Below are 21,886 nucleotides of genomic sequence, written 5' to 3'. Positions count from 1 at the left end.
TGTTTCTCAGGGTACTTTTCTGAGGGTGGTGAGACACTTGAACAGGTTGCCCAGAGAGGTGAGGGAGGGCCCCATCCCTGGAGACATTCAAGGTCAGACTTGAAGAAGCTCTGAGGTCCCTGATCTAGTTAAAGATATCTGTGCTTACTGCAGGGGGGTGGGACTAGGTGGTCTTTAAGGTCCCTTTCAACCTAACAGATTCTATGATTACAGAATCATAGAATAACCTGGGTGGGAAGGGACCCTTAAGGATAATCTAGTTGGACTCCTGATTCTCTGACTCTATGATTATCTGCTCTCCCCATTAAAACCTTCTCTCACAGAGCTGCTCCTGGGTGGTGCTGTGATGTCAGGAGGTGTCTGTATGGCAGGGCTGAGCACACAAATGTGGGAAGGGCAGGTCTATGTCTGAAGACATCTTCAAGGCAGCACAGGCTTGAGCACAGGGCAGCTGGGTGGCAGAATAATGGACACTGAAGCTCTCCTCACTCTGTGCTAAGCTGTCAAGAACTGAGCCCTTTTGCCTGCCCTGTCTCAAGCCTCTTCCCATATTACATAATAAAATGAGGATTCCTACCCCTCAAAGGAACCCTCGCCAGATGTGGTGGTGGAAAATAGAAACTACAAACAAAATCCTTTTAAGGACATGCTCATCCTCTCATCTGCAGCCTGCTCTCTTCTGAATCATGAGTGCAGAGACAGAGCTTTTCCTTAAAGGCTGACTGCATCTGGAATTAGTTGTGAACATGGGAGATGTCACAGACCAGCTCCACATACCCACTGGAGCTGAGCAAAGCTGCCTCCTCAGCTCCACAATACACACTCAGCCAACATAAACCAGACAAATGAAATGATTTTCAGTTGGGGGTGTTTCTGTGAAAAGGGGTGTGGCTTTGCTCAGAGTCTGTCCTAATTTTTCCTCTCACTTCCTTTTTATATCCAGATACCATGCCATGAACCAGCTGATGTCCAACAGCAGCTCCATCAGCGAGTTCCTTCTCCTGCCCTTTGCAGACACATGGGAACTGCAGCTCCTGCACTTCTGGCTCTTCCTGGGCATCTACCTGGCTGCTCTCCTGGGCAATGGCCTCATCATCATCACAATAGCCTGTGACCACCACCTCCACACCCCCATGTACTTCTTCCTCCTCAACCTCTCACTCATCGACATAGGATGCATGTCAACAATTCTACCAAAATCCATGGCCAACTCCTTGTGGGACACCAGCACAATCTTGTTCTTGGGATGTGCTGCACAGGTCTTTCTGGTTTTCTTCTTGGCTGGTGCTGAGTTGTATCTTCTCACCATCATGGCCTATGACCGCTACGTTGCCATCTGCCACCCCCTGCACTACGGGACCCTCCTGGGCAGCAGAGCTTGTGTCCACATGGCAGCAGCTGCCTGGGCTGGTGGGTTTCTCAATGGTGTGCTGCACACAGCCAATACATTTTCCCTTCCCCTCTGCCATGGCAATGCTGTTGACCAGTTCTTCTGTGAAATCCCCCAGATCCTCAAGCTCTCCTGCTCAGATGCCTACCTCAGGGAAACTGGACTCATTGTGGTCAGCGTCTGTTTAGGTTTTGGGTGTTTTGTGTTCATTGTGGTGTCCTATGTGCAGATCTTCAGGGCTGTGTTTAGGATCCCATCAAAGCAGGGAAAAAATAAAGCATTTTCCACGTGCCTCCCTCACCTGGCCGTGGTCTCCCTTTTTCTCAGCACTGCCATGTTTGCCTACCTGAAGCCCCCCTCCATCTCCTCTCTCTTTCTGGACCTGGTAGTGGCATTTCTTTACTCGGTGTTTCCACCAGCAGTGAACCCCCTCATCTACAGCATGAGGAACCAGGAGCTCAAGGATGCCATGTGGAAACTGATGACTGGGTGTTTCTAAGCAATAAAAAGCTTATCTTCTTCTACATATCACTGACCATGTAACTCATGTTAGGACCAGTCTGAATTTGTAGTATTTTTGGTTTGAGATTGTCCTTTTTTTTCCTTTCTAGTTTTTCTAAGCTATGGTAACATGGTTCACATTCATCCCATTCCTAGTGCAGTATGTCACAATCTTCTGTGACCCAGACTCAGTACCAGCTGTGCTCTCTTTGCTTCAGGCATGTATCTGTTCAACATCTTGCTAGAACTAAGACAGGAAGTAGACAAGCTAAGGAGCATCAGGGAGTCAGAACATGGAATAGATTGGTGGACCCACACCCTGAGCTCCCTGAAACAAGAGAAGAGACAAGCACCAGAAAACACACCTGATGAGATGGAAGTGGAATCAACCCCCCATCAGTATGTAGGTAGGAACTTAAAGGGGCACAGTGAGTGGAAACTAGTCCACAAACGTGGCAGGAAGAATACCACCTCCTTGCCCATGCCTCCTCCCCAGATTTCTCTAAACAGTACATATGAGGCTCTTACTGTGGAGTATCAGGAAGGGAACAATGTGGCTCCTGGTTTGATCATGCCAGAGGAGTACCCAAGGTAAGAGAGACATACTCCTCAAATCACTAAAACAGCAACAAGAAAGAAAAGATTGTAGGAGACTCCCTGCTACAGGGAGTGGAGGGACCAATATGTAGGGCAGAACCTACTCACAGGGAGGTCTGTGGCCTCCCAGGAGCCCAGGTTAGGGATATCAATAGGAAACTTCCTTGTCTGGTACGTCCCTCAGACTACTACCCACTACTGCTTTGCCATGGTGGGGGGGTTGGAGGGTGAGTGATGAAGCTGCAGTACATTGTCCGAGGGCAATCAAGTGGGACTTCAGGGCCCTTGGATGACTAGTGAGGGAATCTGGGGCCCAGGTGGTTTTTTCCTCCCTCCTTCCAGTACCAGGCAGTGATATTGGATGGAATAGGCAGATCCAATCTATTAGTACATGGCTCTGGAGCTGGTGCACACGTAACAATCCTGGGTTTTTGACAATGGGATGGCCTCCATGGCACCACACTTACAGGTGTCACATGGGAACCACCTTTCTCATAGAGGAAAGAGGGTCTTTGCCCAGGAGCTTGCAGGGCTCACAGACAGGGCTTTAAACAAGATTGGGGGTGTGGGGGAGGGGAATATAGCAGGCTTGCCCATGACAAAGTGCTAAAGGACACAGTATGTTTGGAGGGAAGGGGTACAGGTATGGTCCCTCCATGTGTTGCCTCAGGTTGTGTTCAAGATGTTGGTGATTTTAAGGCAAAAATGGGGGGCTCAGCTTGGTCCCTGAAATGTCTGCACACCAACGTACTCAGTATGGGCAAAACACACTAGGAGCTCAAAGTAACTGTATGTCGAGAAGCCTATGACTTAGTTGCCATCATAGAAATTTGGTGGGATGATTCTCACAACTGCAGTGCTGTGAGGGATGGGTATAATCTCTCCAAGAGGGACAGGTGAGAAAGGAGAGGTGGTGGGGTAGCCCTCTGTCTATGGGATTGTCTAGATTGTCTGGAGTTTAATGGGGGTGATGATAAGGTTGAGTGCTTATGGGTTAGAACTAGAGGGAAGGTCAGCAAGGTGGAAATCCTGGTGGGAGTCTTTTACAGACCACCCAACAAGGACAAAGAGGTAGATGAAATATTCTTCAGCCAGCTGGGAGTAGCATCACCATCGTTGGTCTTTCTTCTTGTGGGTGACTTCAACCTAGCAGGTATCTCCTAGGTAGACAACACAGCAGAGAGGGGTCAGTCTAGAAGGTTCTTGGAGTGTGTGGGAGATAACTTCCTGATGCAGCTGGTGAGTGAGCCAACACGGAAAGGTGCCCTGCTCGACCTGTTGCTCACAAACAGAAGACTTGTGGATGAGGTGGTGCTTGGAGGCTGTCTTGTGCACAGTGATCATGAAATGATAGAGTTCTCAATTCTTGGGGAAGGAAGAGGGGTGGCAGAACCACCACCCTGGACTTCTGGAGGGTGGACTTTGTCCTGTTGAGGAAACTTGTGGATTGAGTCCCCAAGGAGAAAGTGTTGGAAAATAAAGGAGCTCAGGAAGGCTGGATGCTCCTCAAGAATGAGGTCCTGAAGGAGCAGGAGCAAGCCATCCCAGTGTGCTGGATTTCAAGTCAAGGGGGAAGACGACTGGCCTGGCTGAACAGAGATCTTTTGCTGGAACTCAGGAGGAAAAGGAGAGCATATAATTGTTGGAAGAAAGGGCAGGTGACCCAGGAGGAGTACAGGGCTGAGGTGAGGCTATGCAGGAAAAACTAAGGAGGGCCAAAGCCCAAAGAGAGCTCAAGCTGGGCACTACTGTAAAAGATTGCAGGAAGAAATTCTATAAATATGTTAATAACAAAAGGAGGGCCAGGGAGAATCTCCTGCCTTTATTGGATGCTGGGGGAACCATTGTGATGAAGGATGAAGAAAAGGTTAAGATACTTAATACATTTTTTGCCTCAGTCTTTAGTAGTAGGACCAATTGGCCTCCTGATTCCCAGACCCCTGAGTGGGAAGATGAGAATGGGAAGTTAACCCATTAAGCCTTCATAGTCCCAGGATAATTTTTAATGAGCTGCTCAGCCACTTAGATCCCCACAAGTCAATGGGTCTGGATAGGGTACACCCAAGGGCACTGAGGGAGCTGGCAGAAGTGCTCGCCCAGCCACTTCCTCTTATTTACCAGCAGTCCTTGCTGACTGAGGTGGCTCTGCCTGACTGGAAGCTGGAACATGTGATGCCCACCTACAAAAAGGGACAGAGGAAGGACCCAGAGAACTACAGGCCTGCCATCATGCAACAAATGCGGGACACTCAGGTGATCAGGCCCAGTCAGCAGGGGTTTAGGAAAGGCAGATCGTGCTCTACCAACCCGATCTCCTTCTACGACAAGGTGACCTGCTGCTTAGTGGATGAGGGGAAGGCTGTGGATTTGGTTTACCTGGACTCCAGTAAAGATTTTGACACTGTTTCCTACAGCATCCTCCTAGAGAAACTAGCTGCCCATGGATTAGATGGGTATATTCTTTTGCTGGGTTAAAAAATGGCTGGATGGACAGGCCCAGAGAGTTTTGGTGAATGGAGTTAAGTCCAGCTTGCGACAGGTCACATGTGGTATTCCCCAGGGCTCAGTGTTGGGGCCCATCCTCTTTAAGATCTATGTTAATGATCTGAATGAGGGGATCGAGTGCACCCTCAGCAAGGTTGTAGATGACACCAAATGTATGGGGAATGTTGATCTGCTGAAAGGCAGGAAGGCTCTGCAGAGAGAATTGGACAGGCTGGATTGATGGGCAGAGGCCAGTTTTATGGGGGTCAACAAAGCCGAGTGCCAGGTCCTGCACTTTGGTCACAATAACCCCAGGCAACGCTACGGGCCTGGGAAAGAGTGGTTGGAGAGCTCCCTGAAGGAGAATGACCTGGGGGTGTTAGTGGACAGATGGCTGAACATGAGCCAGTACTGTGCCCAGGTGGTCAAGCAGGCCAATAGCATCCTGGCCTGGATCAGGAATCGTGTGACCAGCAGGAGTAGGGTCGTGATTGTTCAACTATCCTCAGCTCTGGTGAGGCTGCACCTCGAGTGCTGTGTCCTGTTTTGGGCCCCAGTCCTGGTTCTGGTCAGGATGGAGGTAATTTCATTTGTAACAGCAGATGAATGCTGTGTTTGGGAGTTAAAATGGGAGTACTGCTGATAACACCCTGATGTTTCTAGTTGCTGTCAGACAGTCAAGGACTTTCTCAGCTCTTCATGAGACAGGAGGGGCGAAGCCAGGACAGGTGACCCAACTGACCAAAGAGAGTATTCCACGCCAGTTACGTCCTGCCCAGGATATTGGGGGGCTGACGGGAGGAAGGCCTGGGGCGGCTCCGGGACGCGCGGTTCTTGGGGGACGGTCGGGTTCTGGGACAGCTCTGGGTGGCACGGCCTGAGCTGTGGGTTTGGTGAGAAACTGCATTGTGTAGCAACAGCTTCATAGATCTTTGCTTTGAAGTCCTGTTAGTATTGTTATATTGTATCTTTCTGTTATCTTAGTAAACTATCCTTATCCCAACCCACGGGCCTCTTAATTTCTTGATCTTGGGGTTATTTGCCCCTTTCTCTTCCTTTTCCCTTCCCTTACTTCTCAACCCCCCCTCTCCTTCCCTTTTCCCTGCCCTTTTCCTTTAAGGAGCAGGCAGCTGTGTGGATCTCGGCTCTCAGCCGGGGTGAAACCACGACAGCCCCTCACTACAAGAAGGATGTTGAGATGCTGGAGCATGTCTAAAGAAGGGCAACAAAACTGGTGAAAGGTTTGGAGCACAGGTCCTAAGAGGAACGGCTGAGGGAGCTGGGGCTTTTTGATCTTAAGGAGGCTGAGGGGAGACCTTATCGCTCTCTACGACTACCTGAAAGGAGGGTGTAGAGAGGTGAGGATTGGTCAGTTTGCTCAGGTAACAAGTGATAGGATGAGAGGAAATGGCTTTAAATTGCACCAGGGGAGATTTAGGTTAGATATGAGGAAATATTTCCTCACTGAAAGGGTAGTCAAGTATTTTTCCCCGTCCCTGGAGGTGTTCCCCGTCCCTGGAGGTGTTCAAGGCCAGGTTGAATGAGGCCCTGGGCAGCCTTGTGTAGATCCAGGCATGGAGGTTGGTGTCCCTGCCTGTGGCAGGGGGGTTGGAGCTCTATGATCCTTGGGGTCCCTTCCAACCCAGACCATTCTATGATTCTATGATTCTATGATTGGAAAAGGCTTCCCAGGGAGGTGGTGTAGTCGCCATCGCTGGAGGTATTTAAAACATGTGTAGATGTTGTGCTTGAGGACATGGTCAAGAGGTGGACTAGGCCTTGATGATCTTAAATGTCTCTTCTAATCTAAGTGATTCCACGCCAGAATCGACATTGCAAATGCTTTCTCCTTGAGTCTTTTTGCAGCAGAGGACAGGCCACAGTTTGCTGTCACTTGGAAGGGAATTCAGTACACTTGGAATCAACTGCCCCTGGGCTGGTAACACAGCCCCAACATCTGTCAAGGACTGATCCAGCAATGTCTCCTCCAACCAACAAAAAGGAGACACAAGCTATCCTAGGCACTGTGGGTGTCCTGGTTCTGGCCAGGTCAGAGCTCACCTCCCCAAGCAGCCAGCACAGGTGAGCTGAGCTAGCCCAGGCTGTTTTCCACACCACCTGACATCACTTCCCCATAAAATGTGCTGGTTGGGGAGGGGTACTTCTAGGTGCCTCCAGGGTAGTCTGAGTGGGGACAGGGCATCTGTTTGGTCCTTAGCTCTTGTAGCACTGTTATCATTGGTTTGGTAGGGTACTCTGTGTTATCACCTGGTCTGACTGTTGTTTGCCAAGAGATGTTATTGTTCCTCTTTTCAGAGTAATGCCTGAGGGCCAGGACCTGTCTTCCCTGGGCTGGGGTCAGGGCTTGGCCTTTCTCCTTCATCAAACCAACCCAGGGCTTGCTCAGCATCTCAGCTGCTTGTACATTGCCTTTGCCTACCAGACAACATGGCCTCCAATTACCTGTGCTAACGAGTCCCTGGGGAGGCTCAGCCAGCAATGGCTCTCAATGGACTCATTAATACTTCAGTGTATTTTGGCTTCTACTTTTGACATGGAGTTTCTTGTGTAATTTCCTCTCAGCACCTGAGCTTCAAGGACTCAGCACCAAACGCACCCCAGAGCTAATTAAAAATAAAAAGCAAGCGCTAATGAGCTATGTCTGTTCATGTAATTATCTTCAAGTCTTCAAGAGATGTACAGATCATTGAAGCTGTTTCAAAGGGAGCTCAGAGTAAAATTGATTTCTTTTTAAGGGTGTAGGTTATTATTTTCACTGTAGAGGAGAGGTGACAACCTCTGACTGAGATTGATCCAGGGTGTCTCCTAAGGAGGTCTGGACTGGTCTGAAAAAGGGTCCCTTGAGGCAGTGGGGACAACCTTGCTGCACATCTCCACAAGCCCACCATGACTCCCACCAGCCAACTGGGACTTGCATCCCTTGTCCTTACATCAGGTCTCTCTGCTGCACTCCACATTGGGAAATACAGCCCCTCTGTACCAGCTCCCCTGCTTTCCTTAGAGAACTGGCTGCACACAGCCAGCACAGAGGGAGTTATTTTCCCAACAACACAAGAAACCTGAGAAGATTCACCATTAAATCAAACACTCCTCACTCTGTGCCAAGTGCAATCTGCCACCAGTGAGGTTCACCTGCCACAAAGCTTAACCCTGTGAGAAATGTTCTAGTGAGGAAGGAGACTGTGAAATCACCACAACTCAAGAGCTGGCTAAAGACAGAATGAGTCAGACAACTGCCAAAAAGGCAAGGGTTTAACTCCCTGAAACTCAGAGCAGCAGCTGGATGGTTGAGAGGTGTCTGAATGGTCCAAGGGGAAGGGGAAGGGAAATCTAGAGAGCAACCAGAAGCACTCGTGTGAAGACACACTGTCGGAATGATGATTTCATACACGGACAATTGACTTTGGACAGGTAGAAATATGTGACAGACAGGGGAGATGAAATGCACAGCTGTCCTGTTTCTGGCCAGGCAAGAGTTAACTTCCCCAAGCAGCCAGCAGTGGTGACTTGAGTTAGCACAGCTGAGCTGAGTGTGCCCAGGCTGTTTTCCACACCACCTGACATCACTCCCCCATAAAATAGGCTGGTTGGGGAGGGGCACTCCTGGGTTCCTTCAGGGCAGTCTGAGTGTGGCTGTGGCGTTTGGTTGATCCTTGCATTGTGCAGCACCTTGTGATCCTTTGGTCAGTAAAGTACTCTCTGTTATCACTGGATGTGAGTGTAGTTTGCAATGTGCTGTTATCATTTTTTCACCGTGATTTTGTCAGTAAACTGTCCTCCTCCCAGCCCACAGAGAGTCTGTCTGTTTCTCCTCCAGGAGTGAGCATTATAACCTGATCCTTGTACATGAGTGAGCTGGAAGAAATGAGAAAAGATTTCAGCTGCCTTCCAGGGGATCACATCATCCCCTGGCTACTCTGATGCTGGGACAATGGGGCACACAGCCTGGAATTCGAAGGCAGGGAGGCCAAGCAGCTGGGATCCCTGTTCAGAAAAGGAGTCTTTGACAAGGTGATTGGAAAGAAGTCTCAAGCCCTCAGCCTCTGGAGGTGACTTCTGTCAAGTGTGGGGGAAAGGTACCCATTCAGTGAAGATGTCATGTGTTGGCCAGGCAAGTGCATGACCACAGAGCAGAGTATGGAGTGTTTGAGGGGATTAGCCATGTGAGAGATGAATTACTAATATCCTGATGATCTGCAGCTACCCACCAATCCTGATGAAGTCCCATGTTCCTCACCCATGTGGTGTAAGTCTGTGTGGAGTGCACCAGCATCATATGCCAACTGCCTGGCAGTAATAGATTGGGGAAAGGGAGAAGCACCGAGAGTGGCTGAGGTGTCTGGACAACTCCATCTATTTAAAGAAAGTCTTTGTTCCTCCCTTATCTCAGCCATCTGAAGTAGGCCTTCCCCTGTTCCAGTAAAAAATACACACCAAGAGGTATCCATTCTGTCTGCATGACCATGGTGAAGACATGAGGAGGTGAGATGGGAAACCCACCTCCAATCCTGAGTGAAGAAGCTGCAAGGGAAAAGTTACAAAAAGAGATTTCTCCAGGAAAAATGCTGCACCAGCTTCCAGTAGTCAGCCCACCAGTCTGTCATTGTGCTTGTGATCCTCTTGAAGGGACTGCTCAGCCTTTTTTTGCAAGAAGTGAACAGCTAATATGATGAACAAGATTAGAGGGCAAGTTTGCAGAGGTAAAAGCCATCCAGCTGGCTTGAAACATTGCCAGATGAGAAAAGTGGCCAAAATTCTACCCCTATCCTCACTCCTGGATGGTGGCCAATGCCCTGTGGGAGTGGTTGCAGCAATGGAAACAAAGCAACTGGGAGTGCAGAGGCAAACCCATCTGGCCATGATGTAGATGATGTGCAAAAAGGGGTGGATAGTGTCCTGGTTCTGGTCAGGCCACAGTTATCTCACCTGTGCTGACTGCTGGGGAGGTTGAGTTAGCCCTGGCTGTTTTCCACACCACCTGACATCACTTCTCCATAAAGGAGCTGGTTTGGGCACCACTCCTGGGTGCCTCCAGGGCAGTCTGAGTGCAGCTGGGGTGTTGGGTTGGTCCTCCTGTCCTGCAGCACTCTGTAACCCTCAGGTGGGTAAGGTACTCTGTGTTCTCACCGGGTATGAGTGTCATGGGCTGTTTATTGTTCTAGTTTCATGGTGCTTTTTTCAGTGATCTCTCCTTATCCCAACCAACAGAGGCTCTGTCTCTTTCTCCTCTGGGAGTGAGCCAGTGGTGTGTGGTGCTCAGCCTCTGTTGGGGGCTGAACCACCACAAACATTTAAATTACTCTCTCCTCTTTTTATTTATTTTCTATCATGTCCTTTAATGCCTCTTGCTGAGGCACCACAAGTCACCTGAGGCTTCTACACTCACACATTAACCACTGACACATCGGAGCTTCACTTCCAGCAGACCCTGGCAAAACCCTCCATGGTGTTACAAAGAGAAACCTCAAGAACTATTCCAACCAGAGCTGATCTGCTCCTTCTCATCTTGTGATGTTCTGCATCAGGGGATAATCACAACAGGGGGTGGAACCAACACATCGTCCTCTTTGTGACCAATCCAGCATTGGTGACACATGATAATTTATTCATTGCTGCCCAGTGCTTGCCCAGCATCAAGGCCCTTCCTGATCTGTGTGCTGCTCCACCAGAAAGTAAGCTCAGGGAGCACTGGTTGTTGTGAGGGAGGACTGCCAGGGCAGCTGCTGCCAGCTGCCCAAAAGAATCTCCCATGCATGATGACATCATCAGTGAGCAGGGTTAAATCTCAACACTCACACGTCAAGGGAATTCAGACATGACTGGTGGAGCAGCAGTGTCAAGGAGGAGGCTTTGGGCGTTCTGAGGATGCCATCACAGCCAGGGCTGCTACACTGGAACCTGGCCATGAGCACATTGGGCAGCACTGGGAGCAGTACGGCCACCCAGGCAAAGGCATTTACTGTCAGTTTGACTCAGCACTGGTGTGGCAACCAGCAGAGAGTCCAGGATTGGGAGGGGCTGGACAGGACGAGTGTGGAGGAACTGTCACAAGGCTGAGAGAAATTCTGCCAAGATAGGGTTAGGGGTCTTGTGTGGAGAGGCTGTGAGACCCGGGCTTCTTTAGCCTGGCGCAGGGGAGTCTGAGGAGAGTGTAGGGGTAGCTCAGAGAGCTTGAAATTTCATTTTCAAATAAATGGCAATTAAAAATAGAGGTGCAGATGGGTTATGAGCTTAAAGAAATGCCATTCTGAGGGTAGTGCTGTGGTGTTTGGAGTAAGTTGTGTATGAGCTGGTGGCTTTGTTTTTCTGGGAACAGCTGGCGAGGAGGGAGAGACAGCAGTACAGGCAGGGACATGGTGGGCTGAGAACAAGGTGAGGAAAAGGGCTGAGTGCCTGCAGCCTGCAGGGAAATTGGGACAGGCATCGGGCAGTGTGACATGGTCTGTGGTGCAGATGGCCAAGAGTGATGGCCAGGCTGAAAGGGCCTGATAGAAATGCAGACTTTTCCCCCTTGTCTATGGCTGATGGCCCTGCCACAGAGACCTCAGAGAAGACACATTGTTCTCACAGCCATGAAGCATTGTTGCCTCCTTGAACTCAACGTAGGGAGGCATCCATGTGTCATACCCCTGTCCTTCCCTTGGCATCACACTGCCCACATCCCATGTAAGAGCCCTGAGACACAGGTGGGGGTCAGGATCTCCCTGCCCAGGGGCTGGGGGTCAGTGCTTGGCATTTCTGCTTCATCAGACCAAGCCAGGGTGTCCTCAGCCTCAGAGCTGCCTGTGCTTTCCCTGTGTTTCTCCTCATGGCCTCCACTTGTGAGGTGTAAGATGTTCATGGGGAGGTTTTGTCAGGAATGGCTCCCAGTAGGGCCCATGAATGCTTCAAGGTACTTTGGGCATTAGGTCTGACTGACATTTTCAGAGGTTTTTTCAGTGTCCTCTTAGTATCTGAGGTCTGCGGACTCAGAAGAAAATATACAATGGGACTCATGAAAATACAGAAAGCCTTAAAAAGCATATCTGTTCAAGTCCTTTTCATTAAAAAAATCCAGACTTCTACAAATAATTGGATTTCAGTTAGGTATTTAATGATGGACAGTTCAAAGGAATATTACAATGGAGGATATTTTTCCTTCACGGGTATTTTCTCTCATGGCTCAGTTGATAGAAGAAGTGACAGCAGCATTCTGTGATGGATATGGGTCTGCTAAGGAGATCTGGACAGGCAGGAAAAGCAGTCTCTGGAGATCCAACCCTGCATGGAGAACCTTTCTCTTCCCCAAGACCAGCAGTTCCCTCACTGGCCTCCTGGGACTCCCAACACTTTTCCTGGCATCATCTGTGCTCACAGGCACAGACAGATTTCTCTGACAACAAACAGCAGTTCAACATGACACAGTTTAATACCCATGAAATCTCTCTCCTCAGCTGCTGCTACGGCCAAGCAGTGTGTGAAGGGGGTCAGCTTTCAGAGGAGATTCTCTCCCAGAACAGTTTCAATCAGATACATAGAAAGGTCACTTATCAACACACTGACCTTCTGACAGAACAGCTCATTAGACTGCTGAATTTTCCAACTCTCTGAACCTCAAAGCAGCAACCGGAGAGCTGAGAGGCATCTGAATGTCCAAGGAGCAAGTGGGGGTGGAAACCTGTGATCAAAGTTAAGTGCATACATCCAGGTAGCCTGCAGAAAGTACGTCCTTAGTCCTTGAACACAAGACCTAGAGATAATGCATTAGGAATAGGATAAATGTGGACAATGTTATTATGGCTTAGAAAATATAGAAGGAAAAATAAAAACCTAAAATCCTTACTAAATACAGCTTGGACCTAACGTGTTAGTTTGCAAGATGGATGTAGAAGAGAATGAGCAGTTTATTGCTGCTAAGAAACATCCAGTCATCAGTTTCAACACGGCATCCTTGAGCTCCTGATTCCTCATGCTGTAGATCAGCGGGTTCACTGCGGGTGGAACCACCGAGTAAAGAAATGACACTACAGCATTTAAAAAAGGGGAGGAGATGGACAGAGGCTTCATGTAGGAAAACACAGCAGTGCTGAGAAACAGGGAGACCACGGCCAGGTGAGGGAGGCAGGTGGAAAAGGCTTTGTGCCGTCCCTGCTGCGAGGGGATCCTCAGCACAGCCCTGAAGATCTGCACATAGGACACCACGATGAACACAAAACAACCAAAACATAAACAGACACTGACAACAATGACTCCAGTTTCCCTGAGGTAGGCATCTGAGCAGGAGAGCTTGAGGATCTGGGGGATTTCACAGAAGAACTGGTCAACAGCATTGCCATGGCAGAGGGGCAGTGAAAATGTATTGGCTGTGTGCAGCACAGCATAGAGAAACCCAGTGCCCCAGGCAGCTGCTGCCATGTGGACACAAGCTCTGCTGCCCAGGAGGGTCCCGTACTGCAGGGGGTGGCAGATGGCAACGTAGCGGTCATAGGCCATGACAGTGAGAAGACAGAGCTCTGTTGCGATGAAAAATAAAAAGAAAAAGAGTTGAGCCACACATCCTGTGTAGGAAATGGCCCTGGTGTCCCACAAGGAATTGGCCATGGATTTGGGAACAGTGGTGGAGATGCAGCCAATGTCAGAAACAGAGTGTCGTGGTTTCACCCGGCTGAGGGCCAAGATCCACGCAGCTGCCTGCTCCTTTAAGGAAAAGAGCAGGTTAAAGGAAAGGGGAGGGGGGGTGAGAAGTAAGGGAAGGGAAAAGGAAGAGAAAGGGGCAAATAACCCCAAAATCAAGAAATTAAGAGGCCCGTGGGTTGGGATAAGGATAGTTTACTAAGATAACAGAAAGATACAATGTAACAATACTAACAGGACTTCCAAGCAAACATATATAAAGCAGTTGATACACAATGCAGTTTCTCACCAAACCATACAACTCAGGCCGTGCCACCCAGAGCCGTCCCAGAACCCGACCGTCCCCCAAGAACCGCGCGTCCCGGAGTCGCCCCAGGCCTTCCTCCCGTCAGCCCCCGATATCCTGGGCAGGACGTAACTGGCGTGGAATACTCTCTTTGGCCAGTTGGGTCACCTGTCCTGGCTTCGCCCCTCCTTTCTCATGAAGAGCTGAGAAAGTCCTTGACTGTCTGACAGCAACTAGAAACAGGGTGTTAACAGCACTACTCCCATCTTACTCTCAAACACAGCATTCATCCGCTGTTACAAATGAAATTAACTCCATCCTGACCAAAACCAGGACATTATCCACCCCTTATTCCATACCATTTACGTCATGACCAAATCCAACCATTTTTTGTTTCAGACACATATATATGTGTGCACACATGTATACACACACATGTGCATACAGGTATTATTCCCTTAGTCTATGGACCATTCTTCTGAGGTTGTTGAGTGAATGAACATTTAGTCCATGATGCTTTTCAGGCTTCATTCTTCGTAACAGTCTCTCGTGGTGTCAGTATGCGCCACTGGATCGTTGTATCTCGGGCTCTCGGCCGATACAGCTGACATGGTCCATGTTCATAGTCTGTGAATCAAAGACGTTCATTTTCAAAGGGAAGGAGGAAAAAGTTCTTGGAACACCAGGTCTTGGTCCCATCATCGTGGCACTCTTCTTTCATTGACTTGTATGACTCCGGCTGTAACTCCATTGGTACACCATACAACAACATACAGCAATAATAGCAATAATGAATGTACAGAGCAATTATTATAATACAATTTCTACCTTATTAATTGTATTGGCTATTCTCACCTAAAATCAAATCCCTCTGGGGTACACATCGAACTTCTCCATTCTTCTGCATTACCCACCAAGTACAACCAGGTCCTTGAGCAAAAGCAATCCCAGACATGGGTTTACCTTTGCCCGAAGCAGGGATGACCCAAACTGTCTTCCCTAATATACTTTTCATATGCACCACTGGGACTCTGTCTCCTTCTACAGTACGTGGAGATTTTGACTGGGCAGGACCAGCTCGATTGGTGGATCCTCTAGAGTTAACTAACCATGTGGCTTTGGCTAAATGTGTATCCCAGTGTTTGAATGTTCCACCACCCATCGCTTTCAGGGTAGTCTTTAAGAGACCATTATATCGCTCAATTTTCCCAGAGGCTGGTGCATGATAAGGAATGTGGTACACCCACTCAATGCCATGCTCTTTTGCCCAGGTGTCTATGAGAGCATTTCGGCAATCAAAAATGTAAAGAAAAATATTTGAGCCACACATCCTGGAATTTGTGAACAGTGGTGGAGATGCAGCCAAGGTCAAGAACAGAGAGATTGAGGAGGAAGAAGTACATGGGGGTGTGGAGGTGGTGGTCACAGGCTATGGTGATGATGATGAGGCCATTGCCCAGGAGGGCAGCCAGGTAGATGCCCAGGAAGAGGCAGAAGTGCAGGAGCTGCAGCTCCCTTGTGTCTACAAAGGGCAGGAGGAGGAAGTGGCTGATGGAGCTGCTGTTGGACATCTGCTGCTGTCAAGTGTGGAGACCTGTTAGAAGAGGAAAAGGCAAAGAGAAATTAGAGAATCTTTCTTTGAGGAAAATCCCTTCCACTTCTTATGGAATGCCCTCAGTTTGAGTCTCTGTATTCAGGAAGACTTTTGTCAGGTCCCTTTTAGGAGGTCTGCTTTGTGCTGGCTTGTGTCTGCCACTGGTGGATAGAGGGAAGTCCTGCAGATTGGGGTCCTGAGATTGGGGTCATCTCAAGGTCAGCCCCACCAATGGCTGTACTCAGAGCCCAAGGTAACCAGGGGACAAAGGCAGTAAGGACAGGAGAGGAAACAGGGAGAAATGCTCCAGCCCATGCAGGAAGTACAGGGACAGACAGACAGGCACTCAGGGATTTTTCCTCTCTGTGGGTTGGGCTGCCAAAGTGAAGACTCAGCCTGAAACCCTGGAACTCTTGGTGCAGAGCCTGTGCTGGGTGGCAGCAACCAGGCGGTTGGTGAAGGAAAGGGTCAGCACTGTGGGGGATGTCAGAGAGGTACCAAATCCCCACTGCCAGGGCATTTATGGGAGCAGCTCTTTCTTTCTCCCTGACAATGTCTCTGCTTCCTGGAGCTGTCCCTGCAGCTGCTTCTCTTTGCCCATCTCACCTCCTGCTCTGTGCTCACAGACCTCATCCAACCTGCCCTGTGCTCAGCTCTGCTATACAGACCCTTCCTGGCATCAGGGCACTGCCCTGGGAACCTCTGTGTGTGCAGGACGCAGAAGATTATCCGACAAGTCCTAATGACCAATGAGTTTGCACTGCCTGCTGCAAAGTTATCGAGAAAAGCTCAGCCCCCACTTCCCACCCAGTCACCAACAGCAGAAAATTCAAAGCAAAGTCTCTTTACCTTTCTCCTCCTGTGAGCTCTCAGCATCCATCAGCTTTCTCAGCCTCACAGGTCTCCCCTCAGTGCCTACAGGCAGTGTCCCCAGCCCTGTGTGCTTGGCAGAGGAGCTGCTCCTGGCCAGACCTGTCTCTCTGCAGTGCCGCCGGGTTGCCATGAGCTCCCTCCATCCCAGGAGCCTGGCCCAGCTCAGCAGGAGAAGACCAGTTCTTCTAGGCTCCCTCCTGGTGTCTCAGGCCTCATGGGGATCATTCTATGACCTCATATCTCAGATCATTCTGCCTGGGAGCAGAATCATCAGGACAGGGAGAAATCATGCAGGGAGAAAGCACAGGGGGAGGTCATGCAGCTGTTACTCTCACTGGCAATACAGACTTGACACCAACTCTGCGAGGGCAATGCCTGTGACCAGTTCTTCTGAGAAATCTCCCAGATCCACAAGCTCTCTCACTCATGGTCCTACCTCAGTGAAATTGTAATCAGAGCATGTCTAGCTTTTGGGTGTTTTGTGTTCATCCTGGTGTCCTATGTGCAGATCTTCAGGGCTGTGCTGAGGGTCTCCTTGCAGCAGGGACAGCACAAAGCCTTTTCCACCTGCCTCCCTCACCTGGCCGTGGTCTCCCTGTTCCTCATCACTGCTGTGTTCACCTACCTGAAGCTCCCCTCCGTCACTTGCACCTGGTAGTGACAATTTTTAGTCAGTGGTTCCTCCAGAATTAAAATTTCCCATCTACAGCATGAGGAACCAGGAGCTAAAAGATGCCGTTTGGAAAGTGATGACTGGATGTCTCAAAGCAGCAACAAACTGCTCACTCTGCGTATCACTGGCCATGTAACTCATGTTAGGACCAGTCTGTATTTAGCAGGGTTTTTAGCTGTTGGGTTGGGTTTTTTTTCCCCTCCTAGTTTGTCTAAGCTTTAATAACATGGACCAGCTTCATCCCATTGCTAATGCAGTATCTCCTGGTCTTGTGTGACCCAGACACTGTGTAATGATGAGCTGGGCTCTCTTTCCATCATCTCTGCCTGGAAAGGTGCACAACTTTTTCTTCCTTTCCCTGACATTTATAAAAATTTTACAAGCACATTTCCAACAGCAGAACCACTCAACTATGTTTCTGAATGACAGTGCTTTCCCACCATGACAGAACAGGAGTTTCCTGTAACTGTACCACAGAATCATAGAATCACTTAGGTTGACAAGAAGCCTTTACGGTCATTGAGTCCAACCAAAGCCTACCCCTGCCTAGTCAACCTCTAGGCCATGTCCTCAAGCACAACATCTATAGGAACCTTTTAAATCCCTCCAGGGATGGTGACTGCACCACTTCCCTGGGCAGCCTGTTCCAATACTTGACTAATGAAATTCTTCCTGATATCCAACCTAAATCTCCCCTGGTGCAATTTGAAACCATTCCCTCTCATCTTGTCACATGTTACCTGACAGAAAACACCGGATCTCGCCTCTCTACATTCCTCCTTGCAGGTAGTTGGAGAGAGCAGCAAAGTCTCCCCTTCAGCCTCCTTTTCTTAAGGCTAAAAAGCCCCAGTTGCCTCAGCTGCTCCTCAGAGGACTTGTGCTTCAAATCCTTCATCAGCTTTGTTTCCCTTCTCTGGACACGCTCCAGCATCTCAGTGTCCTTCTTGTAGTGAGGGGCCCAAAACCGGACACAGCACTCAAGGTGCAGCCTCATTGGAGCTGAGGATAATGGAACAATCACTTCCCTCCTCCTGCAGGTCACACTATTCCTGATCCAGGCCAGGATGCTGTTGGTCTTCTTGGCTGACAGGCCTGCAGTTCCCTGGGACCTCCCTCTGGCCTCTCTTCACGATGGGCGTTGCAGCTGCTTGTGGTTTTTTTCTCCTCTGTGTGATTCCCAGAGGCTCTGTGACCATCGCAGATTCGCTCGGCCCTGGTCAGCAGCACCTATGGCCTTGAACTGGCCGATGTTTGCTCTTCAGGACCTGCAGAGAGCTCTAGCTGTTCCTTACATGAGACATTTTCTGCAGCCCCAGTTCTCTCCCAGCACCCAGCTACACAAAACTGCGACACTCACAAACTCCTTACCTCACAATCCACTTAACTCACAATCTGTCTAATTCCTTACCTCACAAACTCTCAGTCAAACTCCTGACCTCACAATCTATTTCTGTCAATCTTTTTACATGACAGTCTGTCTATGAATCAATTTCTTTACCTCACAAACTCCTTAACTCAAAATCCCCTTTACCTCACAATCCCCTTACCTCAAAATCTATTAGTTACTCTCCTTACCACACAATCTATCTCATTCAATCCCCTTACCTCACAATCTGTCTGTCAATCAATCCTGTGACTTCATAATCCCCCTCTCAGTCATCATACCTCACAATCGCCTTACCTCACAATCCCCTTACCTCATAATCTATCAATCTCATTAACTCACATCTATCTATCAGTCCATGTTCTTACCTCACAATCTATCTATCAATCTCCTTACCTCACAATCTCCTTATGTCACAATCTCTCTATCAGTCCCCTTACCTCACATCTATCTATCAGTGAATCCCTCTCTACCGGCTTACCTCACTATATATCAGTCAATCCCCTTACCTCATCTTTCAATGCATCAGTCAATCCCCTTGCCTCACAATCTATTAGTCACAGAGTCACAGAATTGTAGGGGTTGGAAGGGACCTCACGAGATCATCAGGTCCAACCCCCTGTCAAAATAGCTTCCCTAGGACAGGTCGCACAGGTCAGTGTCCAGAGAGGACTTGAATATCTCCAGAGAGGGACACTTCACAACCCCCCTGGGCAGCCTGTCCCGGGCTCTGTCACCCTCACTGTGAAAAAGTCTATCCACATGTTGGTGCGGAACCTCCTGTGCTCCAACTTGAAACCATTGCCCCTTGTTCTGCCCCCACAGACCATTGATAAGAGGCTGAAAATTTTCCCCTGTGTCCTACACTTCAGATACTTATAAACATTAATAGGATCCCCTCTTAACCTTCTTTTCTCAAGGCTGAATAGTCCCAGCTCACTCAGCCTTTCCTCATAGGGCAGATGCTCCAGGCCCTTAATCATCTTTGTAGCCCTTCTCTGGACTCTCTCCAGGAGATCCCTGGCTTTTTTGTCCTGGGGAGCCTAGAACTGGACACAATACTCCAGGTGGGGCCTGACCAGGGCAGAGTAGAGGGGGAGGATCACCTCCTTTGACCTGCTGGCCACGCTTCTCTTGATGCCCTGCAGGATCCCATTGGCTCTCTCAGACCCCAGGACACACTGCTGGCTCAGAGCCAACCTGTCACCCACCAGCACCCCCAGGTCCTTCTCTGCAGAGCTCCTCTCCAACAGGTCATCCCCCAGCCTGTACTGATTCCAGCAGTTATTCCTTCCCAGGTGATGGTGTCAGGCTGTGATAGATGAGCCTTTGTTCAGTAAACCACATGTACCTTGAAACAGGTTGTAACGTTCTGACTTTGTAAGAATGATTGTGTAACGTATATTGTTAGTTGCTAACGAAGCATAGAACTGAGTTATAGGTAACTTAGAAGTGGAAACCATAGAAATTAAGTAGCCAATGAATGAACTTGCTGTTAAAGATGACCAAATATGGGAGAGGGGTCAACTAAGGGACAAGTGAGGAAGAGGAGCAACTTCATCCCATCGACCACTAGAAGGTAGAAGACGACCCCCTAACAACAACTGGCGCATGTGCAGAAGAAGCCTCAGTGAAACAATCAGGACCCAGAACTAAAGGACTATAAAAACCTGAATTCGGAAAGGGATGGCGCGTGCCGTTGGTAGAGCTGAGACGCTCTGGCCGCCCAGCGCTGTTTGCTTAATTGCCGCCTGCCAAATTAATAAAATTAAGTTTGTAACTGAACTAACTGGTTTCCGACTGGTGACTGGGAAACCCACGATTACAATTTGGTGCCGTGACTCGGATGGAGAACAACCGGACGTGAGCCTCTGAGCAGGGAGGCGCCCCGCTGTATCAGCGGCCCTGCCACAGTATCCGCTCGGCTCTCCACCGACGAACCGAAATTCTCGGCAATAAGCAAAGAAAAGCCGGCAAAGCCCCTTAATCTTTGTGCACGAAGCCCCGGACGAAGACGTGGGACGCGTGAGTATAGGCCAGTTTACCGTTCGGTTGGGGCCAGGATTCCCGGGGTGGGAGAGGTACGAACCCCGAGAGGTGGGTAAGAGTACAGACCCCGGATGATGGGACAGAGGAAAAGCAGGCCCACTGTCACCATGGGTGGGGGAGATCCTGTGAATCTTTCCCCAGTACCCCCGAGTAGTCCATCGGGACTGATGATTAAGTACTGGGATGCTCACCCTTCTAGGCGGGTAAGAGTAAAGTAAAGATGATACATTAATGTATGGAAGTCTGGGCAGGACAACCCATAAGGGGTGAATCTGTTCGCTGGCCCAGGTTTGGTTCCTTTGAGGATTGGGTATGTCAAGCTCTAAATTTGTGTGTAAATGAAAAGGAACCCTTTAGTTTAGAAGAAAGTGAATATGCAGCCCTTTGGATAATTTCTGAAACAAGGGCAAATTTATACCCTTTAAGTGAAAGAGAACCCCTTACGAGAAGTGGCAATGGGGGGATGAGAAAATGTTTAAAGAAGACTAGGGGTGTCAAGAACTTTATTTGCTGGGGATAAGGAGTAAGACAGAGCCCCTGGTAAAACTGAAAGTATCTCCCCAGCAGTAAGAAATTGAGTTCCTCGTGGAGTCAGGGACAGAAAGATCCACCATCCAAAGTTTACCCCCGGGGATGTAAAATTTCCTCGGAGCCAGTACAGGTAATTGGCACAAAAGGGGAACCCTTTGCGGTATCCGTGGTCAAGGAAATATTATTTGAAAGCAACTCCAAAATTGGCTTAGAATCATTGTTGCTGGTGCCTGAAGCCGACTATAATTTACTGAGACGAGACTTAATGGTTAAACTAGGAATTTCTGTGGAAATAAATAAAAAAACCAATTACGAGTTAAATTATGCTCCCTTAAAGTCGAAGACGAAAAGCAAATTAACCCTGAGGTATGGTATACCCCAGAGACCACGGGGAGATTAAATATTAAACCTTTTGTGATTGTGATTAAGGACCCTGAGGTCCCGGTACAAATTAAACAATGCCCACTACCTGAGGAGGGTAGGAAGGGATTGAAACCAGAAATTAAAAGACTAACAACTTTTACGGGAATATGAGCCGGGCCAAGGAGTAACCCTCGTCCAGTATGTGGACGACTTGTTGTTGGCCGGAGAAGATGAAGAAACAATTAGACGGGAGAGTATTAAACTTTTAAACTTTTTAGGCTTACAGGATTTAAAGGTGTTTAAACAAAAATTACAGTCTGTAGAAGAAGTAGTAAAGTACCTAGGACACAGACTCAGTAAAGGAACTAAGAAATTGGATCGTGAAAGGGTTAATGGAATACTCTGCTTCTGCCCAGAAATAAACGACAAGTGTAACAATTATTGGGACTTTTTGGGCATTGTAGATAATGGGTTGAGAATTTTAGTGGAAAAGCAAAATTTTTATATGCTAAATTAGCTGACGATGG

General features: G+C 48.8%; 2 protein-coding genes across 2 annotated transcripts; one reads left to right on the top strand and one right to left on the bottom strand.

Moving 5' to 3' along the window:
* Positions 1 to 965: 965 nt before the first annotated feature.
* LOC311200973 (olfactory receptor 14A16-like) lies at positions 966 to 1,889 on the top strand (the record flags this gene model as incomplete). The annotated part of the gene is made up of 1 exon (XM_084275273.1): positions 966 to 1,889. The coding sequence occupies one exon, from the start codon at positions 966 to 968 to the stop codon at positions 1,887 to 1,889; it is 924 nt and encodes a 307-aa protein (XP_084131399.1).
* A 10,925-nt stretch (positions 1,890 to 12,814) lies between these two features.
* LOC311200949 (olfactory receptor 14A16-like) lies at positions 12,815 to 15,463 on the bottom strand (the record flags this gene model as incomplete). The annotated part of the gene is made up of 3 exons (XM_084275251.1): positions 12,815 to 13,637; positions 14,121 to 14,125; positions 15,275 to 15,463. The coding sequence occupies 3 exons, from the start codon at positions 15,461 to 15,463 to the stop codon at positions 12,815 to 12,817; spliced, it is 1,017 nt and encodes a 338-aa protein (XP_084131377.1).
* Positions 15,464 to 21,886: the final 6,423 nt, after the last annotated feature.

The sequence above is a fragment of the Gallinula chloropus genome (genome assembly GCF_964237585.1).
Source record: "Gallinula chloropus genome assembly, chromosome: 25".
Lineage (NCBI taxonomy): Eukaryota > Metazoa > Chordata > Aves > Gruiformes > Rallidae > Gallinula > Gallinula chloropus.
This window is presented reverse-complemented; position numbering and strand designations above follow the sequence as displayed.